We start from the raw sequence: 26,400 nt of genomic DNA, 5'->3' as shown, positions 1-26,400 counted from the left end.
ATTCCACCCCTGGAAGTTATCATCACAACAATCATTTCATTAAACCACATAACTAAAGATTCCCTTTAATTCACTGTGCCTCATAATTTCATCTTAACCCCTCCTGTGCCTATGACTTAAATTACTTCTTCACTTGTCCATCAAGCTTGCTCCCACCTTTTCCCAGTGGGCAGCATTGTCCATCCCATTGTCTGCTCAGGACAAGTGCAGTGTACCATTAGGTAACACACCACCTTCCATTTCGTACACATAATCTGCACATCCCCCCTTTTCCCATTCCTCCCCTTACATCAGAAAGTCAGAGCAGTGGAGGCTCGGGAAAGGAGGGGGGTTCTGGACCTGACGCAACATATAAATACAAGACCTTAAATAGAAAACTCACACTCTGAAAGCTACAGGCATGGAGGTAAGCAGCTCAGAGGCTCACATCTGCCAAGTCTTCTCCTGTTCTATCTCAGGATTCTTCCAGCTGTGAGGAAAGAGGTCCTAGATGATGGGTAGACGTGTTGTGGTTCTCATCCAGAAGGGTCACGTCAGGACTGTTAGGAATGTCCACTAGACTATATACCAGCTCCTCCAGAACTTTGCACCTTTCTGTTACAGGGTCCAGGACTCCTCGGCCACCTTCTCCTTTTGCTGGTGTTCCTGAAATCGGTGGAAAATCAACTTTTACAGCCAGCTACTGAAGGTGGTAAGTCATTTTCCCTTCAGGACTTGGTTCAGACAGCTGGTTTGCTGTGAGTTTTCCAAATTCTCAGATAGTATGGAATTCAAACACATCTAGTTTGGGTATGCCCATTGACTTGTGACAGCTCTGTTATTTTGGAACGAAGCAGTTGGGATGAAATAAAACTTTTGGGGCTGTCACATCTAGTACATTAACCCGTTTTCCACCTCCTCCCGTCTCGTGTGTTTTGTGTGCATTGCATACGTTATAACTAAACATTCCAACATGTGTGACATTAACATTCCAGGCAGATTGTAGTCCAGAACTATTTCGCTCTATGATGTGAGTCCATGGCTGGCGGTGATGTGTTTGGGACGGGGAAGAAATTTGATATTTCAATGACTCAATGCTCCTCACTCACATCTGCACAGTTAAAAAAAAGTCACTTTCTGGCCAAATTCCTCCACAACAGCCAACCTTGTAAGCATTGTGACAGCCTGTTCTTTTTCCCGATGAACTAGCAGTGACACACAGTGTACCCCACCTGCACACCACCGTCTCGTCAACTCTTGACTCCTGACATAATGTTTCCAGCTTCCACCTGGTCTCACCGGGGGACCTTCAGAACTTCCAAGAGTTTTATTTCCATGTCTCAGTTTGGCAGTAGAGCCATAACAGATGATAAAAAATGTCAGCGGGGCCCAGACTCCAAAAAGGGCCGTGAATAAAACATAAGAAAAAGCTAAAAGAAAAACAAAACATTAGTTTATTACTGTTTGTTTAGTAAATACACCATTTCTTTTTGTAAAAATTAAAAAAAATCCAAAAACCACTGACAAAAGACATAATTTATCACAGAAAAAATGTATATTCAAGTGGAATTTAACTGTGCCTAAAAAAATTATCTCAAACTGTGTTGGTCATCCGTAAAAGTTGCATGTGTGTATAAGCCTTAAAGTGAACCAAGCACAATTTTTAGCACCCCGGGCATCTCAATAGCACTTTAAAAAAGCATGCCAACAATATGACTCAATATTAAAAAAAAAACGCAATTGTATCCATTCTTTTTACATTTAAAAGTTAGCAGATGTTTTATTAGCCTATTTCAGCTGGCCTGCCAGAACCGCTGAGGTTTCAGGCAACTAAGGATTGTTTTATTTCACACATTAGCGAGAAGTAAACAATACCCTTCATCAGCAGCGCTGGGTGGGTAATTAGGACAACTGCTTCAAAGAGTTTATCCAGAGGGAAGTTGTAAAGATAGCATCTGTGACTTCTGTAAATAAGGACAGCTAGAATGGGTGGTGGGGACATGGCAGCTCCTATAACTATTAGAAACCAGGAGAAATTCCAGGGGGAAAAAAAGGGTGCTTAGTTCCCTTTAAAGCGGTATTGTCACCATAAAAATCAAATTTCAACAGCAACTGGTCTGAGTGTATTAAGTGATAAAGATGCTAATCCTGCATTCAAAACTTGCAAAACTTTTTCTGCTGTTATGGTTTGGAGTTATCACATACTTTAGGACCACTGGCCCTAGTGCCAAACAGTGCCAAACAGTTGAATGCTGGGAGTTATTTTTATCTATAATATATTCCTCCTCTTCAATTTATTTCCCTGCCTAGCTGCTTATCAGAAACACCCTCTGATCACTTGTGTTTACAAGCAAGGCTGAGGTGACTCAGCAATTGGATGTGTATATAAAAAAAGACAGTGCAGTTCCTAGTATACACCTCAGTGGGAGTGTCTGGAGACTCTGGGAGGAGGGCAGCTAATAAATACACAATGAGCAAGAGAAGGGAGGAGGAAAACAAGAGTCAGGGAGGATATGATGTCAGCATTAGCTTGGCAAGATGGCCACTGCCTCTGCTTTTCCTTTATAAAATTCACAGGAATCATTACGTGGATAGCACAATACATCTGTTATGTAAGTAGAAGTAGTATTTATCTACTTATGTATGTGTTTTATATTTGTAGGTTAGCATAGGTGTCGCTTGTTCTTTAAGACTCAGAAGTGGACCTTGCAGACCCTCCCTTTGGAGAAAAAAATCATTGGCTGTTGCCAGTACTGGCTTAGGAGATAATGGCCGATATGCAATTAACTTTGTCTCCTGAGTTATCTCCTAGGAGATAGTTTTAATCTTCTCTTTAAAAACAAACTGAGGTGCGAGGGATATGGAGGCTGACATATTTATTTCCTCTTAAACAACACCAGTTGCCTGGCTGTCCTCCTGATCCTGTGTCTCTAATATTTTTAGCCATAGACCCTGAACAAGCATGCAGCAGATCAGGTACTCTGACTCAGCTTACTCAGGTGTTACTGGATTAGCCACATGCTTGTTCCAGGGATTTGACTCAAACACTACTTGGCAACTGGCATTGTTTACAAGGAAATAAACATTGCAGCCTCCATATTCTTCTCACCTCAGTTTCCCTTTAGGCTACTTACACACTAAGACGTTGCGTTATAGGGGACGTTATGGTCGCATAACGTCCCCTAATGCAACACCTGCTGGTGCGGGAGAGGACGTTAGAGTAAGCCGCGTTAGGCTGCTCTATCCGCATAAGGTCTCCCAGAGTGGCGCTGATTGGCCGGCGGGACCACGTGATGCGGAGCGAGACACTCCGCATCACGTGGTCCCCCCGGCCAATCAGCCGCCGCCAGTGCAGTGCATATTAAGTAGCCATGTGCACGGCTACTGTAGCTGGCTCTCCCCGCCTCCTCTCCGCCCCCCACTGAGCATGTGCAAACAGTCTAACGCGGCTAAAGCTGCGTAGAACGCACAGCATGCTGCAATTTCACTACAACGTGCAGCGTTACATGTAACGCAACGTGGGCACTGTGAACAGCCCACTTGTGTTACATTGCTGTGCGTTGGGGGAGCGTTACAGGCTGCACTAACGTGCGCCTGTAACGTCCCACTGTGAAAGCAGCCTTAACTACTGTGGCCTCCTGGACGTACTAGCTACGCCCAGGAGGCCATGTGCGCTCCCGCGTGCCCCCGAGGCCGATTGCGCGCGTGAACGCGCACTCCCGGCCCGCGGTTCGCTAGCCAGGCAATCAGTGAATCGGGCTATGGTGCCCGATCACTGATTGCTCTCCCCCCGACAAAAAAACGTCAGCTTCGCACGGAAGCTGAGGTTTTTCTGTTCCTATTTCCCCCGACGTCACTCTAAGCGTCCGTGTTATGCTTAGAGTGACGTCATTGTAAACAAACTCATGGCTGCCATCTTGTGGCCGAAAAGCTAACTGCATGAAAATGCAAAAAAAAAATAAAAAATAGACCTATATGTACAAAAAAAAATTGATTTGCATCCCACCCTCCCAAAAATACCCACATAAAATGTTTAATAATAAAAAAAAAACAAAAAAAAAACATTACAATTAAAAAAAAACAACACATAAATATTTACCTAAGGGTCTAAACTTTTTAAATATCTACTGTATGTAAACATGAATTTTTCTTTCAATTATAAGCTTGTAAATAGTGATGGATGCAAAATGGAAAAAATGCACTTTTATTTCCAAGTAAAATATTGTCGCCATACATTGTGATAGGGATAGGGTGTAATAACCTGGAGAAATAGGCAATGAGTTTTAATTGTGGAGGCATGTATTATTTTAAAACTATAATGGCCGAAAACTGAGAAATAATGATTTTTTTCAGTTTTTTCCTTATTCTTCCTGTTAAAATGCATTTACAGCAAAATGTACCCCCCAAAGAAGGCCTAATTGGTGGTGGAAAAAACGAGACATAGATCAGTTCATTGTGATAAGTAGTGATAAAGTTATAGGCTAATGAATGGGAGGTGAACATTGCTCGGATGCATAAAGTGAAAACGACTGAAGGCTGAAGTGGTTAAACTAATTTTTCAGCATTTTGCAATTGAAAAAGTACCAAAAAGTAGGTGAAAAAAGTACTATCAAATTTATTTTGAGTATTTTCTTGCTTGCTGGTGTCTTAAAAGGAATTTCATGACAATTTGTGAAAATATCACCTAGGAGAATACTCAGGAGAAAAAAAGTGAATTGTAAGTGGCCCAATGGCTCATATGCAATTTCTTTTTCTCCTGAGTTTTTATTCAAAGTTGACATAAAACATCTTTTAAGCCACCAGCAAGCGAGGAAATGCTCAAAATAATTTTGATAGTACTTTTTTTACCAACATTTTGGTACTTGTTCAATTGTAAAATTCTTAAAGAGAATATAAAAATTATCTTCTAGGAGAAGCCGCAGGAGAAAAATTAATAGCGTAGGGGCATTGTCTCCAGTCTGGTCACCATTTCTGGTCAGAGCTATCCATGGTGGAATTCCTGTTTCCTTTGGGGAGAGTTCCTGTGAAGTCCTTTTTTTTTGGGGGGGGGGGGGTGCGAGGAAATGTCCACAGCAAGGAGACAGGACTGTTATAAAACCCTAGCCCGGGTCCAAACTCTTCTCTGTCCTATCTACTGTAAAGCTGAAAAATAGTATTGCCTTTACAACTACTATAGAGTCTTACTCCAGGAAATAGTTTTGATTTATATTTGAATGGTGTGCAAAGCAATTAAAACCTCTTTTTGTTTTTATTGTCGACTGTGTCCTCATCTGAGGGAGTTTGCTTTACTTCCTAATCCCGGTAAACATTTCTGACAGAAACAAAAAAAAACTTGTTGTGTAGAGTGGGGACGAGTTAAAGGATATTTCAGAGGTAAATACATATTTAAAAAGACGCCTAATGTGCGTATGAGGAGTTGTGCGGATGCTTACTGTACCTCTCATGTCCCGATGTCTCCCTCCGTTCTCCCATACTGATGCTGGTAATCTTCTTCCTGGTCGGCGAGGTCTGCGACCTCCGACCCGGCAGAGGCGTAGCTAGGGTTTTCAGCACCCGGGGACAAAGTCAGTTTTTGCGCCCCCTTGTGACAAGGTGTGAACCAAAAGGTGTTCCATCCTGCCTTCCCAGAGAAGTTTGAGTTTTAGAATAATATCCTGCATGTCCGATCTGCACCTGATAAGAACAGGATGGATTTTCAGATCAGCACTGCACATAATCGATCCTGTTCTCCATCAGTAGCAGATGGACATGCCGGAAATGATCAGTTTAACCCATCCACCTGGCAGAAAATTGCATTGGGTGTACCAGGCATTAAAAAGTTGGGAATTATGCAGAAATACACATGATCTACTTTGCAGATGCAAACATGGCAAGCACTGATTACAGCAGGGAGATAACATAAAACAAAACTCTGGGGCAGAGAGCAGGTGGAAGCAGGAGAGAAGATTGGATCCTGCCATCGTCTTTCATAGACTCTTCGACAGAGATGCTGCGCCCAGGGACAGATGTAACCCTTGCGCCCCTATAGCTACTCCTCTGCGACCTGGACATACTGCGCTTTGGAGGGGCAGTATGTCTGCTAGGGCACCTTGCGACCACGCAAATGCAGTGACATCATATGGCATTGCCAGGGAGTGAGGTCACAAGGCGCCCTAGCAGACATACTGCGCCTGCATAGCGCAGTATGTCCGGATTATAGGTCGCCCGACTGCGCCGACCAGGAAGAAGACTACCGGCATCAGTATGAGAGAATGGAGGGAGACGCCAGGACATGGGAGGAGCAGTAAGAATCCGCACGACTCATGATACGCACGTTAGGCGTCCATTTTAAAATCTATTACCGATAAGGTATCCTTAAAAGAGAACCTAAGGTGAACCTCAGGTCTAAAATCAAATACTTACCTAAGGAGAAGTAAGCTGTCTTCTGGTCCTCTGCTGCTGTGCAGGACCCTCCTGCACACTCGTGCTTGAAGAGGAACACGGTCACCAGCTTGGAATCTGACAAGAGCTGGTTGGATTCCTTTCAGGGGTCACTGGACCAGAGGACATCGTGGGAAGCCCCTAAAGGATCCAGAGGCTTCCCTCTTCTTAGGAAAGTAGTGGATAATTGGTGTCAGGACACCTTCTGGGGAAAAGACACAGGAAGCAAAAACACGGGCGCCCAATAGTGTAATATGTTTAGTCAAAGTTGTCAATGTAGAAGATAAGAATCTACTCACAAGAGTTGCAGAGGGGCAACCGACCACAGGAAGCAGGTGGAGACAATTAACCCGACTCCACTCGGGGAGGTCACTAAGGACCTGGATGCGGTCACTCTCCTTGGAAAAAAGAAAGGAGACAGATGTCCACAGTGGTGTAAACCGCGTGTGTTCTGCCTCCACCCCTCACACGGGTACCGTATGGGGGTTAGGTATGCACTAAATGGTTTAAAGAGGCGCCCTGGTGGTATATAAAAGCGTTTAAAAGCAGTTTTAAAACCGATAAAGGTTTGAGGTTGCTTACCTCAAGGACGACAAATCTTTGTAGGGACAAAAGATTTTATTGGTAGCTCTCTTCCTCTTCTTAGGAAAGTGTTTGATTTTTGACCTGAGGTTTGTCTCTGATACACTTTAAACCTAGTACACACAATAGAGGGTTTTCAGCCGATGCTGCCACTTGGGACCTGACTGTGCCAAAAATCTAGCATATATATATGCGGCCCCCATTGCACTGCTCAGAGATCTGGAATGGCAATCATCTCAGTCAAGCACAGGCCAAACAAATTGTACTACTCATCCCTCCAGCTTTGCTGTGCCCTCTGCCATGATAGCAACTTCTACCCAACTCCATAGCAACAGACAGGGGCATAGCAATAGGGGTTGCAACCGCATCGGGGCCCTTGGGCCAGAGGGCCCCGAAGGGCACTCCCTCAACTACAGTATTAGCTCTCTATTGGTCCTGTGCACATAATAATCACTTCTATAGATACTTTGAATAGTGGTAATCATTAACAAACTGTTCCCCATCCCCCATCTTGCACTTCTGACACTGTAATTGCCATTGGCAGCATGGCAGGTTTTGGTGCGCCGTATCAATTGTTATGTATAGAGTGCTTGGGGGGCCCCATTGTAAAACTTCCATCGGGGCCCACATCTCCTTAGCTACGCCACTGGCAACAGAATGCATCACTAGTCCCTAGGCAGTATAGAATTTGACCCCTGAACTGTCGCCTGAGGGATCAAGTCCTGATCTCTGTGGGTGACAGTAATTGTGAATGTGTATGCACCATTAGATCTACCACCAAGTTTTAATTTCTTCCTGTTCCTCACACCACCAGGACTCAGCTTAAAGCCACAGAGGTCCTTGGAAGTCCCAGAGACAGGAAGTGGGAGTAAATCTACCGAGCAGGAACAGAGCCAAGCCAAAAGACATCATAACCCCTTTCCATAGCCCTTTCCATACACTCCATACACTCCAAAACCTAAATCCTATGTGTTGATGTGCATGACTAGAATAGACTTTGTTTTAACCTCTTGAGGACTGCAGGGCTAAACCCCCCTAGTGACCAGACAATTTTTAGTAAAAAAGGCCACTGCAGCTTTAAGGCCAAGCTACAACATAGCACACAAGTGATCCCCCCCCTTTTCTCCCCACCAACAGAGCTCTCTGTTGGTGAGGTCTGATCGCTCCCCCCATGTTTATTTTTTTTTATCAATATTTTTGTTTGAATTAAAAAAAAAACTGTTGCTTTAAACCCCTTCCCTCCCTCCCCCCAGCAAGCCAATCATGGTGATCAGCTCTCATTGGCTTCACCCTATGAGAGCCGATCGCTGTCTTGTCCCCCAGGGGGACAGCCGTGTCACACGGCTGTCCCCAGTGCAGCGCTGCTGCTGATCGCAGCACTGCACCATGTAAATAGTCGGTGATCACGCCGTCTAACAGTCTCCTGAGTGGCAATAGCCGCTCAGAGACTGAAGGTGGGGCGGAGCTCTGCCCCCCAAGCAGGAGATGCGCGTGCAGCCTGCGCGCAATCTCCTGCAAAACAGAGCCCCAGGACTTTACGCCAATTGGCGTTAGGCGGTCCTGGGGCTGCCGCCACGGCCACGCCCATCAGCGTGACGCGGCGGCAAGAGGTTAAAAGAGCAAAAAGATACTAGAACCAAGCCTATGTCTGAATTGTCTTCCATATCCTTTCATGTCCAATCAAGCAGTAATCAAGAAGTAAAGTTAGATCTGTATAGTGGGTTTAAAAACAGCAAAAAATCAAGGAACAATGAGGACTTCTAACTCCCTCTTTTCCTATCCTATGAAGTGTTCATTATTGTTAATGAGAATGTCTACCGTGATGTCCATGTCTGATGCCACGCTATTGCCATGTTGCTGGACAGGTTCAGACACTGAGTACCCACTAGACTGTGACGACATCCATGACCAGGGAGGTGACGCCGATGGAGTGTATGTGATATTTCCATCAGGGCCATCCAATGCAGTGCCAGTATACTGTGACATGACTACTGAAGGTGGGAAATGGACGGTAAGCTCCTGGGAAACACCTTCTACATGCAACCTTCTCGTTTAATGTTACAATAGATTTATGTGAATTGTCCTCACAGGTGATCCAGAAGAGGATGAATGGCACGCTGAGCTTCTTCCGTGGCTGGGCTGACTATAGAGCTGGGTTTGGACGAGCAGATGCAGAGTATTGGCTGGGTGAGTAATACGCCATGAACTCTGCTATGAGTCTGATTTATGGGTAATCTGAGTTTTGTTATTCGGTTTTCTTGTATTTCTTATGCTGGGCTCATGGTGACCCAGAACTCATTGGAGTGTGTAAGGGACTACAATGGTCCTAAAATGTTGGATTATTATGGCTCTGTACAATTTAACAAGCTGACACATCATTGCATTCCAGCGGTTCTGGAGGTGTGTTTAGCTTCTAAGGGTACAATGGTTAATTTGCATATATTCAGCAGTGATGCACTGGGAGACATCTCGAGCTCACTCCAACCTGAATTATCGCAAATTCTTTCTGTTTTAGGAAAGCAAATTTTTGTTTTTCTTAACATCTTAGTAAGGGGGCTTTTAGGACCATTGTAGTCCCTTACACACTCCAATGAGTTCTGGGTCACCATGAGCTTGCTGGTTAGTCTGTACCTCTCGGTTTACAAGCCCTACTCCATAGAGCCAAATTAATTCATGCCATGCACTGATGAGGATCAAACAATCCGAAACAGTTGCATGTTGGATTATTATGGCTCTGTACAATTTAACAAGCTGACACATCATTGCATTCCAGCGGTTCTGGAGGTGTGTTTAGCTTCTAAGGGTACAATGGTTAATTTGCATATATTCAGCAGTGGTGCTCTGGGAGACATCTCGAGCTCACTCCAACCTGCATTATCGCAAATTCTTTCTGTTTTAGGAAAGCAAATTTTTGTTTTTATGCTGGGCTCATATTTTTAAGGAGGAGATTGGAGGAGATGTCAACAAAAGAAAATAGCAAAATAGTCAAAACGAGTGCCGCCATGAATAACTACCAATATAAATACTCAAAACAGGCATCTATTGTGGCAAATATCATTAATACGCATAGATAAAATTCCAAAACATCTTAATGGGAGGATGTATCCCCTTGGCACTTTATCTATGCTGATTAGTGACATACTTAATGGCTCAACATGGATCTCCATTGGAGGCGAATGTAACAATTGCACATATTGGCTAGGCAACTTTTTATGTGGGCAATGTGGCAGTCAGAATTCATCAACATTTTCAGGGCACCATACAAGGTAAACATCAGTCACAAAATTTCCCTTACCGTTCGGCAGAAACTTTTAAAAAAAACTTGCAAGGAACAATGAAAGCCTATGGGGGATTTTAGCACTTTTGCACCCCTGTAACTTTAGTTTGCAGAGATGTAGGGAACCCAAAATTGGAGTGCAAGTACAAAAATACCTGCATGAGACATGTCATGAGATTCAGACTTTGCTAACGGCCATGGCTGTGATTTATGTTTGTCAGAATCGCCACCATCACCATTGCAAAAATAAACAGGTTTTTGTGACCCTAGGCTATGACCTCTTTGGCCTAGGGGCCCGAAACTCACCAATCATGAGCCCCCTAAGAGTCCCTACAATGCAAGAAAATTTGCCACTGCTGAGCCAATGCCCTTTGAAAAAATGTGAGATTTTGGAAAGTGAAATAGGAGGCCCAATGAAAGCCTATGGAGGATTTTAGCACATTTGTACCCCCCATAATTCTGGTTTGCAGAGATGTAGGGAACGCAAAATTGGAGTGCAAGTACAACAATATGCCTTCTATCTGCATGAGACATGTTGTGAGATTCAGACTTTCACAAATGTAGAACAATAAACTTCCGGCACTCTCACCAGGCTAAATCTTCAATGTGGTTTAATGACATTCACAAGATTTTCCATCCATTGTCAAAAGTTGCAAAACACAATTCACATACCCGTAAATAGCTTCTACCGTGCGCACGGAGCCTCAGAAGAAGCTTGTATCAAGCAAAACGGTCGTTAGGCGGACCGCTGCTTCCACATTGCCCCACGGTAGAAGCTATTTACGGGTATGTGAATTGTGTTTTGCATCTTTAGACAATGGATGGAAAGTCTTGTGAATGTCATTAAAGCACATTGAAGATTTAGCCTGGTGAGAGTGCGGGAAGTTTATTGTGCTACATTTGTGATACTGCTTGTTATTTTCAACTTCCTGAGCACATCAAGGGCCACGTACCCTAGCATCAGTATACCTGAGGTACCTACCCCAGTTACCCAGGCAAGGCAGTGCCGGTCACTTTTTTCTTTAGAGATTGAGATTCAGACTTTGCTAACGGCCATGGCTGCGATTTATGTTTGTCAGAATCGCCACCATTACCATTGCAAAAATAAACAGGTTTTTGTGACCCTAGGCTATGACCTCTTTGGCCTAGGGGCCAGAAACTCACCAGTCATGAGCCCCCTAAGAGTCCCTACAATGCTAGAAAATTTGCCACTGCTGAGCCATCACTCTTTGAAAAAAATTGAGATTTTGGAAAGTGAAATAGGAGGCCCAATCGAAAGCCTATGGGGGATTTTAGCACTTTTGCTCCCCCGTAACTTTGGTGTTAAGCTTGGAGGTGTATTCTCCACAGTCAGCATGCAACACCTAAGCTGACGTGAAGGAGGTACACACACCAACACAAGGAATCAGGATATCCCCAGTTTAGTGGAGGAGAGGACTGACTCCAATAGGAGACTGTGGCGCACAGAGCCGGTGCAGATCCAAACAGCCACAAACAATACTTTCGTGATAACGTCTCAGCGCAAAGTAGCGCTGAGCGCATAAACCAGGACTGAGGAGATCAGGACAGGTAGACAGAATGAACGCTTGCTTAACTAGCCACTACTTAGTGACAGCAAGCGTCCACAACAAGACAGACTGGAATGAGGCAGCCAATGCGTAGCAGCGATGGCGTGCCTCACAAAGACAGGACAGGGTAGTCAGGAAATAGAGAGATCAAGATAGACGAAAGTAACACAGACAAATATACAATAAGTATGTTTTCCTAGCGTATTACAATTACAGCTATCAATGAAACTATTTGTAACGTCTGACTAACATATGTATATATCGGCAATGAACCGATATATGACATAAGCAGGAACACTGACTAGCACTGGAGCAATACAGGGAACAGGACTCAGAAGGATTCGCTATCTCTTCGCAGAGATGAACGCAATCCACAAACAGGACCAGGAGCAGGATACTAACTCAGCACGGGTGATCACGATACGCGCAAACTACCAAAACGTGCTGGAAGGCTGACTAACTGAACACAGGAAATAAACAGTTCGTGTACATATATATCAGCGACACTGATGTATCAACGTAACACGAATACAAGGAAAATAACAAAATGCGCAAGTATGCGTATATATTGGCGATGAACCAATATATGACACAAGACAAGCAGAGTAACAACTTCTAGAACAAGAGCAGAACTAGGAGGACTCGCTGACCCCTTCGCAGGAGTCAGCGCAGTCCACACGGACTAGGAACGAGGTGGGGCACGAGCAGAGTAACAGACAGAATCTGAGACTATGGTAGCCCATGAAGCATTGCAGGAAGCAGTTCTTTATACTGAGGTCATCCAATGGGAGCAGACCTGCAGATTCCCACACAAGTGAATGGTAATTAATAAAAGGGTGACAGCAGGAAAAGGCAGACAATGATATGCAGTCTGCAGGAAAGGGATTGCCACCCCATTGCAGCAGACAATGTTTGTTTACACAAAAGCATATTAAACTGTCATTAACTTCAGAGCGACTGCAGATAGAGTCAGCAACTAGTTTGGGTGCAAACCAAACTATGCAAGCAAATGCATGTAATGACATCAAAAACTGCTTGTCTTCAGTCCAACTGCAGCCAACAATACATGCTGCAGACATGATCATAACATTTGGTTTGCAGAGATGTAGGGAACCTAAAATTGGAGTTCACGTACAACAATATGCCTTCTACCTGCATGAGACATGTCATGAAATTCAGACTTTGCTAACGGCCATGGCTGCGATTTATGTTCGTCACCAATCCCAGTACCAAAAATGCTAAAATCCCCCATAGGTTTTCATTAGGGCCTAGGTTTTGGGGGTACAAAAGCGCAGGTTTCTGCTGAAAGGTACTGCTGAGCAGCCCCAAATTTTCAGGCTTTGTAGGGAGTTTAAGGGGGCTCAGGGCTGGTGAGTTTCGGGCCCTTACCTTACTGTTCAGCAGAAACCTGCACTTTTGTACCCTCAAAACCTAGGCCCCAATGAAAGCATATGGGGGGTTTTAACACTTTTGCACCCCCGTAACTCTGGTTTGCAGAGATGTAGGGAACCCAAAATTGGAGTGCAAGTACAACAATATGCCTTCTATCTGCATGCGACATGTCAGACTTTGCTAACGGCCATGGCTGTGATTTATGTTCGACACCACAGTACCATTGCAAAAATCAACAGGTTTTTGTAAACCTAGGCTATGATCTCTTTGGGTTAGGGGCCCGAAACTCACCAGTCCTGAGCCCCCTAAGAGTCCCTACAATGCTAGAAAATTTGCCACTGCCGAGCCACCATCCTTTGAAAAAATGTGAGATTTTGGAAAGTGAAATAGGAAGCCCAATGAAAGCCAAGGGCAAAATTCAGCACGTTTGTACCCCTATAACTCTGGTTGATTTATCACCACCGACTTTAGCAGTTAATAGCAAAGGCCCCTTACATCCTAGCAACACCAAATTTGCAGGATATGTAAAAAAGATAGTGGGAATCAATATTTAAAAAAAAAATTGAACATTTTTAATTTTGGGGAATGTTCTGTCTGAGTGTGGGAAATCTGAAAAGAAAATGACGTGGGGTCCCCCCCCTCCCGAGCCTCTGTAACCCTTTGTCCCCCATGCAGGCTAGGATACCCAGAATGTGGAGTCCCGTCCGACTGGGGCTTCGCACCCTGAGCTATACCAGCCCGCATGGTCAATGGTATGGGGGGGCTCCAGGGGAGAGGGGCGGTCAAGCCTTCCCTTCTCCCCCCGAGCCCTTGTCCAATCCATGGACAAGGGGCTCTTCCCCACCTCCGGTGCCCCAGGAGGAGGTGGGGGGATGACTCCCTGGAGGGGGTCATGGTGGCACCTGGGAGTCCCCTTTAAGAAGAGAGTATAGGGGTACAAAGTACCCCTTACCCATTTCCACAAAGAGTTAAATGAAATAAAAAAAACTCAACCACGAAAAAAGTATTTCAATATTCTTAATTAACCAGAAATACTTACCTGTACCTTTAAAAAAATGTTCCCACGCCCATATCCCATAAATGATGCAACGTATACAGTATCCTCCAATCTTGCGATCTTCAATTACCTTGATTGAAGATCTCCCATGGCAATTACCTTTACTATACCTTAGAATGCATCCTGTCGACGCATAGTGCCGGCTCCCGCTGTCCTTCCCGCTTCATCACGTGTCACCCTCACCTAGCCTGGCACCCAGTGCACCAATGGGTGCACCGGGTGCCAGCCTAGGTCAGGATGACAAGTGCAGGCAGGTGGGGAGAGACCGCGGGAGACAGCAGCTATACGTCCTGCACAGGACGCATTCTAAGGTATAGTAACCGGCTCATCAATGAACTGGTTCTTTTTGTATTGAATCTAATTAATCGGCTCTGAACCGATTAATTCGATTCAATACAAAAAAGAACCGGCTTATTGATGAGCCAGTTACTATAGCTTAGAATGCGGTGAGGACAGCGGGAGCCGGCGCTATGCGTCAGCAGGACGCATTCTAAGGTATAGTATAGGTTGATGAGCCGGTTACTATAGCTTAGAATACGGGGAGGACAGCGGGAGCCGGCGCTATGCGTCAGCAGGACGCATTCTAAGGTATAGTATAGGTTGATGAGCCGGTTACTATAGCTTAGAATGTGGGTAGGACAGCGGGAGCCGGCGCAATGCGTCAGCAGGACGCATTCTGAGGTATAGTATAGGTAATTGCCGTGGGAGATCTTCAATCAACTTAATTGAAGATTGCAAGATAAGAGGATACTGTATTCGTTGGATCATTACTGAGGATATGGGCGTGGGAACATTTTTTTAAAGGTACAGGTAACTATTTCTGGTTATTTAAGATTGTTAAAAGACTTTTTCGTGGTTGCGTTTTTATTTCATTAACCTTTTGTGGAATAGGGTAAGGGGTACCTTGTACCCCTATACTCATTTCTCCTGGGAGGGGGGGTGGGTATCTGGGGTCCCCTTCTTAAAGGGGACTCCCAGATGCCACCATGAACCCCCCCTCAGGAAGTCATTGCCCCCACCTCCTCCTGGGGCACCGGAGGTGAGGAAGAGCCCCTTGTCCATGGATTGGACAAGGGCTCGGGGGGAGAGGGGAAGGCTTGGCCGCCCCTCTCCCCCGGAGCCCCCCATACCATGGACCATGCGGGCTGGTATAGCTCAGGGTGCGAAGCCCCAGTCGGCCGGGGCTCCGCATTCTGGCTATCCCAGCCTGCATGGGGGATAAGGGGTTACAGTGGCTTGGGAAGGGGGACCCCACGCCATTTTTTTTTCAGATTTCCCACACTCAGAACATTCCCCCAAAATAAAAATGTTTAATTGTTTTTTTTTAAATATTGTTTCCCACTATTTTTTTTTAACATATCCTGCAAATTTGGTGTTGCTAGGATGTAAGGGGCCTTTGCTATTAACTGCTGGGAAATATTTCCCACGATCTGTCATTGACCGGCATTTAAATGTTTCATTTTTTTCTTTGAACTTTTAAAATCGATTTTCTCAAAAAGTATAAGGTCTTTTTGAGAAAAAAAATTTCCCCTTGCTCCCACTTTTCTTCTTAACATAACCTGCAAATTTGGTGATTCTGGCATTTAAGGGGGCTTTGCATTTAACCCTTAAATTCGGCGGGTTTTGAATCATGAATTCATGATCACGGCCAAATTTTCCCCTGACCCGGATTCAAATTATTCCACCCGAATCGAATTCGAGTGCATTCGAACCGACCGAATCCGAATTTGACCCGGACCTGAATTCGAATGTACTCAAATCGAATTTGGGTACATTCGAGCATCACTGCTCAAATGTTAGACCCCTTGAAACATCTTTTCCATCACTTTTCTGGCCAGCATAAGTGTATCTAGTTTTCAAAGTTCGCCTCCCCATTGAAGTCTATCGCGGTTCGCAAAAGTTTCTGTGAACCGAACTTTTGCGGAAGTTCGCGTTCGCGGTTCGCGAACAGAAAATCGGAGGTTCGAGCCATCTCTGTACACACGTTTCCTTTTACTTTTTCCCCAATGTAACTGCCACTAGGACTTACTTTTGGGGTAGGACTTATATTTTGAGCATGCTTGTAATTTCAGCTAGGATTTATTTTTAGGGCATGTCTTATTTTCGGAGAAACACTTACTTAGCTTATGGGGTATGACCAGTGCCCATGCAAGTTCCATATATTATATTATTATAGTGCCAGCTGTTTATACCTAATACGGCTCCATCTGCTGGGTACGAGGCAGATAAAAAGTTGTATCTACAGTATAGACACAGAGATACAAAAAAGCAGCCTTTTTAGAAGAAACCTGTATACTGTTCTTGTGAGATGTGACTTGGGAATAAAATTAGTTTTTTCATGGAATAATTCCATGGTGATGATGAATAGATTTGGAATTTTACTTTGATTTTCAGAATAATTCTCGTTGTCTTTTTTTTATCACCATTGGTGGATTGTTGTTTTTTTTTGTAACACTATTTTTTTTAATTTTGATTATAAAGAAAAAGTTTACAAGTACAGGTACATAGCCAGTTATCAAATCTTAGTACAGAGTAGTACACCTTAGGCAAAGTCTACAAGTAGGGATACGTCAAACGTGGAAGGTTACCACCAGGGACTGGGGAAGTGTACAGATGGTATATCAGTGTCCAAGTCCATAGTGTGAATCAAAATAGGATAGATGACAAAAATCGAGCCTACTAATAAAAGACATAGTGCAAAGTTTCTCAGGGTCTATGCACCTGTAGATATAAAGGTGAGTTTTGAGCAGTAATCAGTTTAAATTGAAATCAAGAAACAAAAAACAAATCCTTAACCCCTATATTTGGGCGGAAAAACTAGTGAAGGGAAAAAGATCAGATTGGTTCTAGTATTTTTTTTTTATATATACATTGCAATGAGTGGCCAAAGTGGTGGGCAGGGAAAGTCCTAGGGTTGACCCTAGTATAAAGGAATACCTAGTAGAGACTAATCATTAGGGAAGTGGGTCTCCCATGGACCCCAGATTTTATCAAAGCGTAATTCAACCATTGGTGGATTGTTTGTATATGGCGCACAACCAGTTCCTGCAACTGAAGTTGGTCTAGAATTCTAGATAAATAAAAAGTTGTCAGAAAAAGGACTTGATGTGTGCTTAATCAAGCAGCACCACTTATACTGGCTGCAAATTTAGCTTCTTGACTCCTTAAAGAGTAACTGTCAGGCTGCAGAAGCTAATTTAAACCTCTATTCTCCTGTGTTAAACAGTTTAGAAGGAAGCCAAAAAGGCATTAGTGAAGATAAAAATCTCTCTTACCTTTGATGTGTGCTTATCAGAAAAGCTGTTAGACCCAAGCAGGACGCAAGCCGCATACTATACTGCAAAGCATTCTGGGGCCCTCCCCTCGGCTGCTAATGAGATGTTACAGCAGCTTGTAATCAGTCCAGCGCCTAGCACTGATAAATCTCTGGGCAGAGTACACTGCAGGAGTCAGCTTTTGTTCCTAGCCACATGGCTCATTAATATTCACTGCACACTGTGTTATTCAGTACGAGCTTTTCTGTGATCAGGAAGCAGGCAGGACATGACGACACAATTGGCTTCATAGAAGACAGAAAAACATGGAACCTGCCATGAGCTGTCAGGAGCATCAATCTCTGCATATACTATATAAAAATTCTGTGAAGTACAAACGTGGACAGTGAAATGCATATGTAATGTAAGTACAGCCTATATTTAGCTACTGATATATGTGTTTATTTTCTCTGAGACCTTATACCTAACAGCTCCTCTTTAACCACCTTGGCGGTTATCACGAGTCAGGCTTGGGGTGGAAAAAACAAGCCATGAGTGGTAACCCCGAGCATGACTCATGGTAGCTGCCAGTAGCCTTGCGCAGAGAATAGCGCGCAGTGGGCATTTAACCCACATCCCTTGGGATATAGATGTCGACAGCCATTCTTCTTCCTGTCCACAGAGGCTCTGCATCCCCTGTTGAGATCACCACCTGTCGTCATGTGGTTACAGCGCCAGCCGGAAGACGGAGGGAAAACTGCAGTGCTGGATCCCAGGGAGATGAGTAAATGCTGGGCTGCTGCAGGCTCTCTAGCAGCATGATTTTTCCCCGGTATTAGGGTCTAAAAGCCTGCAAAAAATTGCACCAGTTTTAGACCCTAAAATCCAGAAAAAAATCAGACCACCAAGGGGGTTAAGGGCACAGCTTGTGCCAATTTGCATACGCTTGTAGTGATGATTGTAATCAGCTAACTACGATTACGTCAAATGTTGCATAACATTTTGAAATTATGCCCATACGTAATTATGATTTGTAAATTAAAATGATTTTGTGTTATCATTTGTAATTTTTGCGTAATTTCGTGACGACTTTAATTTTCAAACAAGACCTTGTAATTTTTGAGATAATCGATTTTTAAAAATGAAAAGGAAAAATTATTTTTAAACTCACAAAAATAACAGTTTAAAAAAAATGTCCTTTGCATTTTTAACCTCTTGAGGACTACAGCACATTTTCATTAAATTGGCCACTGCAGCTTTAAGGCCAAGCTGCAGGGCCACATGACACAGCACACAAGTGATTCTTCCCCCCTTTTCTCCCCACCAACAGAGCTCTCTGGTGGTGGGGTCTGATCGCCCCCCAGTGTTTGTTTGTTTATTTGTATGTGTTTGTTTTTTAAATAAAAAGTGTGTTTTTTTTCCCCCTTGTATACCCCCCTCCCCGCGCCGGCCAATCCCTGTGATCAGCTGTCATAGGCTTCAGCCACACACGGCTGTCCCCAGTACAGCGCTGCTGCTGTTCGCAGTGCTGTACGGGTAATTGGACGGCGATTATGCTGTCTAACAGTCTCCCGAGCGGCAATAGCCGCTCGGAGACTGAAGGCGGAGCTCAGCTCCGCCCGCCGAGCAGGAGATGCGCGCGCATCCTGCGCGCGATCTCCTGCAAAACAGAGCCCCAGGACTTTACGCCAATCGGCGTTAGGCGGTCCAGGGGCTGCCGCCACGGCCACGCCCATCGGCGTGACGCGGTCGGCAAGAGGTTAAAATCGATCTTCTCAAAATTATTTTTTTGACTTGTACTCACTGTTCTCCTTAACACATGTAGCAATTTTGGTGACATGGTTTTATGGGGGCTTTGCTATTAACCGCTAAAGTCGGCACACAATTATGCAAAAATTAAGGGAAATTAGGAATGATGATAATTACAAACTAAATTAATTATGATTTTCCCCCAAATTTCGCATTACAATTTCGCATCGTAATTGCAATTTTTTATGCAAAGTTCCATCTCTATGAAATTTGTGCTCATTGCTATTCGCTTGCCAGAATATGCAGGGCCTTCTACTAACTACACCGCACTGCTTATGCTCTGCGGGTGTTAGTCTGCACAAAAGTATTTGCATCTTAAGCGGGGGGGGGGCTGCGGAAAAGCCCCCCATGTCCCTTTAAAGGGGAGCAGCATATGCAGTGCTCCAAGCACTCTCCCTGCCTAGAAGTGCATTCACTGCACCCAGGGAAGGGGGCGTGGCAGAGGAGTGCAGATGGTCTCCCCCAAGCATGGCCATCACCCAGGAGTGCTGTCCACATCTTCCCCCACAAGGAAAGGGTCCATAACGGCTTGCAAATTTGGCCATCTGCAAAGGTATGTAACAATACACGACTTGGGAGCACCACAACATGAAAAGGGAGCATAGCAGGCATGTGGTTGCTCAAAGGTGCCTCCCTTTCAGTGCACCCCAGGAGGGGTAGAGGAGATGCAGATGGCTCCCACAAGGGCTTCCATTACCCAGGTAGAGCCATCCACCACCTCCCTCCAAAGAGAAAGAAATAATACGGTAAGTTGACCAAACACTACAATCACACTGCTCAGGAACAGTTTGCTCAGAAAGCTCATGAAGAACAACAAATCCTTGGAGTGCGTAAGGGGCTAAACGGGACCAACAATTCTGTTTTACTTCTTAGGAATTAATAGAAAACATTTTGGAATTACCGATGTATACAGTTTATTTTTTAAGTTCCAGGGATGTAAAGTAAAAAATGGCAGCACCCATATATCAGACATTAAATGTCTCTTTTAAGGTTATTCTAAAAATCTCATCTCTTCTATCTCCACCTGTTCTAGGACTTCAAAATATTTACCAGCTGACGCTACGAAAGAAGTATGAGCTGAGGGTGGAGCTGGGAGACTTTGAGGGAAACAAAACACATGCCAGGTATGCAGACTTTGCCCTCTCCCCTAACGCCATCAACCCAGAGGAGGATGGGTATACCCTAAATGTGGAGGGTTTCATTGATGGAGGGGCAGGTGAGCACAACTACTTTTACTGTCTGTACCTCATGCCTCATTTTACCTCCGTCTTCTCTGTGCCTTAGTCCTAGTTGATTCTACTAGCCTCGATCTTTCTATACCTTAAACCTCATTTAATTTCATGCCTCTCTTTACCTCATGCCTTCAACGTATCTCAGTGTTTTTTGTACCTAATTTTACATTATACCCCAGCCTTCTAATAATACCCAAGTCCTCTCTGTGCCTCATGCTTCCTTACTTAGACCCTAGTCCTTTCTACACCTCATTCTTCATTATACCTCAGTCTTTACAGTACCTCACACTTAATTATATTTTGCTCTTGATTGTATTGCCTATCCCCATCCAGGAATGGATTTCTGGACAGGCGACAAAGCCCTGGATCTTAGGCGAATGCAACCCAAGGGGGCACCTGGATGTGAAATAGGGGTTGCTATACATAAAAGAGAAGGTTGAAAATGGGTAGCAACACATAAAAAGGGGGAGATTATGCCCAAGGCCATTGCATATGAAAAAAAAGTTCTACAGTACATGGATGATACACATAGAAGAGGGGGCTGCACATGGAATGGGAGGGGCTGCAGTACATGGATAACACACATGGAAGAGGGGGCTGCACATGGCATGGGAGGGGCACTGCTGCACATGAAAGGGGAGTAAAATATACTTGGCCTAGGGCAGAAAAAGTATAAATCTGGCCTTCTCTCTATCTGCTACTTAGTATGTCTCACCTGATCTGTACTATGCCCTAGTGAGCACAAATTTGCTAGGGCTCATTGAGAAAAGCAGATATCCTACAGAGAGAGCATGAGAACATCTGTCCATGCTCACACTTGCTGGAACTCTATGTTCCCTTTTATGACTTATCTAACACAATGCTGCTCCTTTATACACGTTGTCAATCTTCTTTACATGGATGCCTGAACCTGTAGGAATTACAAGTGCCAGTTCCCAACAAGGAGATGGGGTAATAAAATGTCACTAACAGAACAGATACCTAGTACCTTAATCATAAAAAGGAATGGAATTGCTGTGCTACCAGTGACAGTTTTATCTGTTTTGTTTTACACGTAAGCAAATATATTCCAGTGTATTATGAGGGGTTGTGGTATCTTCTGTGTGACCAGACAACAGAAAGATTCTCCACGACTAAAGCTGGGTACACACAGGGGACCGTTGTAGCTGTTGACGCAGCGGAAGCTGTTGCCAAAGGTTCGGCCCCCGCCGGAAGCTCCCTTCTAGCTGTAGGTAGCTGTCGCTAGTTTGCACATACACACGCAGTACGCGTGGCGGACTAGCGACGGTTGCTGCGACAGCTGTTGCCGGCATTTAGCCAAGTCAATCGCCTGGCCACAGCTCTTAGTAGCGACAGTTCGTGGCGTGCGCCTCATACACACGGAGGACCTGTCGCCGCAACATGCACGTGCCACATGTTTGTGGCGACAGTTGTGCCCCGTGTGTATGAGCCATAAAGCCTAGAGATACCTCTTAAGTGTATAGGGACTGATGCTTGTAAGGGAGTGGGACTTAGTCCCTTGGGAGGTTGTACTGTTCTGATGCTATGCAGGGGAGGAGGGCTGACAGAGCAGCACACGACAGAGTGCAGAGAGAGGATGGGGTGAGTTGGGAGAACAATGCGCTTAGCCAGTGCGTATGTATTCCTACGCCAACAGTGAGATGGGCACAGAGTGAGCCAAATGATGGCACACCCTGCTACTTCTCAAATTCCCAGCGGCGTGAATACTATTCCCCCTCTGAGTCCTAGAAATGACAGCATAGTGCTATAGCGGCATCCAGTTCTGTCAAGTCAAAACCACCAGCTTCGATGCAGGGGGGAGGAGGGCTAACAGAGCAGCACATGACGGAGTGCACAGAGAGTTCGGGGTGAGTCGGGAGCCAGGGGCCGTTGGGACTGCTACTGCTGAGAGTCACTCATGTGTACAGTGAACTTAATTGTTTTGTCAATTGACAGAATGAACTTCTGCAGCAAACTGTGCATCAGGATGATCTTGGTTCAAGTGGTGATAATAATTCTTCAAATATCTAACCAGGGCTGGTTCCGCCCATGAGGCGGGGTGAAACAAATGCCTCAGGCGGCACTTCTGGCGGGCGGCACCCACCTGTCCGTGTGTGTGTGGGGGTCGCCGAGCTGGAGGGGGTAGCGGGCAGGAAGGGGGTATTGGGCAAAGTGCCGGGGAGGGAGGTTGGACCCCCCTCCCTCGCCTGGGTCCCCCGATCTGTGCTCCCCCTCCAGCTTTAAAAAGTTAAGTAGTGTGAGAAAACGCGGAAGAGCCGCCGCAAGTGTTCAGAGTGAGGCGGCTGATTCCGCGTTTAGCATGGCATCTGGAGTATTTAGGCACGCGTCCACTACCGGGGCGTAACGCGGATAAACCGCCGCATGCCCAGCGGCGGAATCCACGCCCGACTTGGCAGTCGGTATGCATAGGCCTATTACTGACACAGTGGCTGAGCGCGGGGAAACCGCCGCATGCTCGCTTGGCGGTGCGGCTGGCCCCGCGCTCGAACAGGCTGACGCATTGCAAAGCATGTCTGGTGTGGCTGGGACTGATAGTCCACACAGGTTCAGAAGGACGTGCGCGCGCGCTGAAAGGCAGAGCTTATATGACACTCAGAGGAGAGTCAGCTGACCAGGCCGGTTAGCTGACAAATCCATCTGTTCTCATTGGTCCAGCACTTAGGGGAGGCGCTGGGAAGCGCTGGTGTATATATACTGGGAGCTGGTCATTCCTCTGGTGTCTGGCGTTGCGATCACTACGTGGTAGCACTCAGACCTTGTCAGTATCTGTGTTTATTAGACCAGTTTCCAAGGTGTTGACGGCCAAGGATCTCACACCTTAGCTTAGGCATTGTCGATTATTTGTTATGACCTTCTGCTTTCCTGACCATTCTTCTGATCTCTGATTTTGTACCTTTGTCATTCTGATACTCTGTTGCCAAAACTCGGCTAGTCCCTGGATTCTGTATCTGCCTCCTGTCTCTGTACCTTATCTGTCCGTGTGTTAACAACCTGGCTTGTCTGACGAACTATCTCTCCTGTTAGGAGATAGTTCACAGATCTGTCAGTGACACTTCTCCATTGGTGTCACTCACGTTCTGTCCTTCCCATTCTCTGTCTGACTCCTCCCATTGGAGAGTCCAGACGACGAAAGGAACCAGTTGCCGAGCAGTATTCCTATCTGCTCTTGCACCTGTCCTTCAGGTGCGGTCCTCAAAGTATTACTGTTGCACCAAAACACTCTTATCTCTCAGGTGTCCAGAGGTTAGAGATATATCTGATTATCGGTGATACTGCAGATCATCAATAATTTGGTATATATCTGCATTCTCGGTGATACTGCAGATCACCGGTAATCAGATCCTCTCTGTGTTACACCGATCGTTACAAGTAGCAGCCGCTACTAGTAAGAGGCAACGGGCGGGGATCACTCACCTCTTCCGCGTTCCAGCGTGCACTCCACTGTTGTCACTTCCTGCAATGCCGTCCACTTACAATACAGTGGGCGGCGTTGCAGGAAGTGACGACAGTGGAGCGCACGCTGGAACACGGAAGAACGAAGAAGTGAGTGATCCCCGCCCGTTGCCTCTTTCTAGTAGCGGCTGCTACTTAACTTTTTAAAGCTGGAGGGGGAGCGCAGATCGGTGGGACTCAGGCGAGGGAGGGGGGGGTCCGACCCCCCTCCCCGCCGCTTTTTCCAATACCCCCTTCCTGTCCTGCCCGCTACCCCCACCAGCTCGGCGGCCCCCCACCTACGGCTTGAGGAGGGGGGCGGCAATTTTTTCTAAGTTTGCCTCAGGCGGCAAAAAGTCTTGGGCCAGCCCTGTATCTAACACATAAAATTTCCTTGCTTCCTCCACAATGCTCCTGTTAGGCATCCATATTTCCATCATACCTTTGACATCTAAACATTAACTGCATTGTGTGTTGCTGAATATTGTATATTAAATACTTTTCTCTTATATAGGGGACTCTCTGTCATACCACAATGGAATGAAGTTCTCCACCTACGACAGTGACCGCGATGAATACTTGCAGAATTGTGCCTCTATCTCAGCTGGAGGGTTCTGGTATCGAGCATGCCACCTGGCAAACTTGAATGGGCCATACCTACGTGGGGCCCACTTATCCTATGGCAGTGGAGTCATCTGGTCTCAGTGGCGAGGTCTCTATTATTCCTTGAAGAGCACTGAGATGAAGATACGACGTGTGTAATGACACTTACGTGACTTAAAGTGTCAATAACTTGTAGGGCCTATGACTTCATATATTTCTTAACTTGCTGTTCTCCAAAGATGGATGACCAGCTGCAAGTGAACTCATGTGATATATAACCTTTCCCCAAAACTTTAGCACATCCCATGACTTGATACTCTGCATATCAAGAAAGGTCTTGTGTTGGAACTTCACCTTCATCTTAGATTATACCAAATTGCCTCTCTTCAATTGTACTGTAAATTGCACAATGCAAAGAATGGGAAACCTTTGAGGATAGGTCCATCATAAAATGGTATTGCAGTTTGGTGTGAATTAACAACTGGTTTCTTGACTCCACTGGTGAGAGCTCTCCAACTAAGTTCTAAGTCTTTCAACACACCAGGTTGGAGAATCTTATGAGCTTAGAGCAACATCTTCATCAAATCCTTCATATATATTTTTTAAATACAATAGTAACCCCTACTGTAGCTCATTTAGTCATATTCATTGTTGATGGCAGTTGGCAGAGTAGAGATATACAGCTCTACAAAATGCTGAACCAAGAATTATCTTTCCAGATTGCCCTCTGTAAGTTCATCAATGCTTTTTTTTGTGTTTCCTGGAACTTACGAAGTAGTCTCACAGGTCACGGCCATGCTTTAGAGAGCGCATGGTAAAGTCCCCCATTCCAAGTGGTGGATGAAATTGTAATTAAAAAAAAATGTTGAGCATGGGGAATGGGGATGTTTCTTCACTGTCACTGTCATTAGTCCCCCTTTTGTCTCAAATCCTAGATGCTTGAGTTTTCAATGTCCTTGGTGAAAGGGACAACAGGTATTAAAAGCTGAGTGTTGACAAATCAGTAGAAGTCAGGTCCTCTCAACACATCAGCCACATGAGCTACCATGACTCTATGGTATGCCACCTAAACCACAGAATGGCAGGTATGAATGGAGTTGGCCATAAAAATAATAAACCTGGACCAACACAGTAACTATTAATTCAAGTGTGTTGACTTATCTTTTATCGAGGTTGATGATAATTCCCAAGATTGGGCTTTTACAATGTCATAGCTCTCCAACCCCTGTAATACACATCTGGTGAACATTGGTGGCACGATCAGCTGTAGTTGTACAAATCTGCTGCCAAGTGGTATAGAGGTCTTCTTTATAATTTAGGATGGAGGTGAAGTTCCATGTAAGTGATATCTATGTCTTGTAGTATAGAATGTTAGCGACCCTCCCTGCATGCTTTCCTCTCTCCTCCCATCATTGTTGTTAAATCGTCATTGCCACCATGTAAAGGTAATTGTCTCCCAAAAAGTTATTAAAAAAATACCAATACAAAAATAATTTGCACAGCATTACCCTCACATAAAAGAAAATAAACCCTGTTTATTCACAAGTCATTGGCAATGTGTTCTATGAGAAAGTCTCACCCACATGGTATAGGGTAACAGCTCTTTTCAAACTGATGTGAGGGCGTTGACTCAACAAGGTTGGACAATATTGGAGGACATACCTGGACTAGGTTTGTTTTTTTTAAGTGTCTGCTACTAGGTACCAAAAGTGTGCTACTCACACAAGAACATAGTGGAAGAAAAAACGCGAAATTGTACCCATCTTTGGTTATA

At 45.0% G+C, this 26,400-nt stretch overlaps 1 protein-coding gene across 1 annotated transcript; it reads left to right on the top strand.

Annotated features, from left to right (window-relative positions):
* The first annotated feature begins 308 nt into the window (after nucleotides 1-308).
* On the top strand, nucleotides 309-26,171 carry LOC137525507 (microfibril-associated glycoprotein 4-like). The gene is made up of 6 exons (XM_068246632.1): nucleotides 309-406; nucleotides 604-691; nucleotides 8,847-8,992; nucleotides 9,072-9,168; nucleotides 20,372-20,554; nucleotides 24,538-26,171. Exons 1-6 carry the CDS (start codon nucleotides 401-403, stop codon nucleotides 24,783-24,785), a joined length of 768 nt encoding a protein of 255 aa, XP_068102733.1. The 5' UTR covers nucleotides 309-400; the 3' UTR covers nucleotides 24,786-26,171.
* The last annotated feature ends 229 nt before the right edge of the window (nucleotides 26,172-26,400 follow it).

The sequence above is a fragment of the Hyperolius riggenbachi genome, chromosome 7 (assembly GCF_040937935.1).
Source record: "Hyperolius riggenbachi isolate aHypRig1 chromosome 7, aHypRig1.pri, whole genome shotgun sequence".
Classification (NCBI taxonomy): Eukaryota; Metazoa; Chordata; class Amphibia; order Anura; family Hyperoliidae; genus Hyperolius; species Hyperolius riggenbachi.
The sequence above is the reverse complement of the archived record's forward strand: the minus strand, read 5'-3'. Positions and strand labels throughout refer to the sequence as shown.

Excerpts from the sequence above, each read along its gene's own strand:
- LOC137525507 (XM_068246632.1), top strand. Across the intron at positions 8,993-9,071 it reads CTGAAGGTGGGAAATGGACG|GTGATCCAGAAGAGGATGAA; the intron begins GTAAGCTCCTGG and ends TTGTCCTCACAG. Across the intron at positions 9,169-20,371 it reads AGATGCAGAGTATTGGCTGG|GACTTCAAAATATTTACCAG; the intron begins GTGAGTAATACG and ends CACCTGTTCTAG.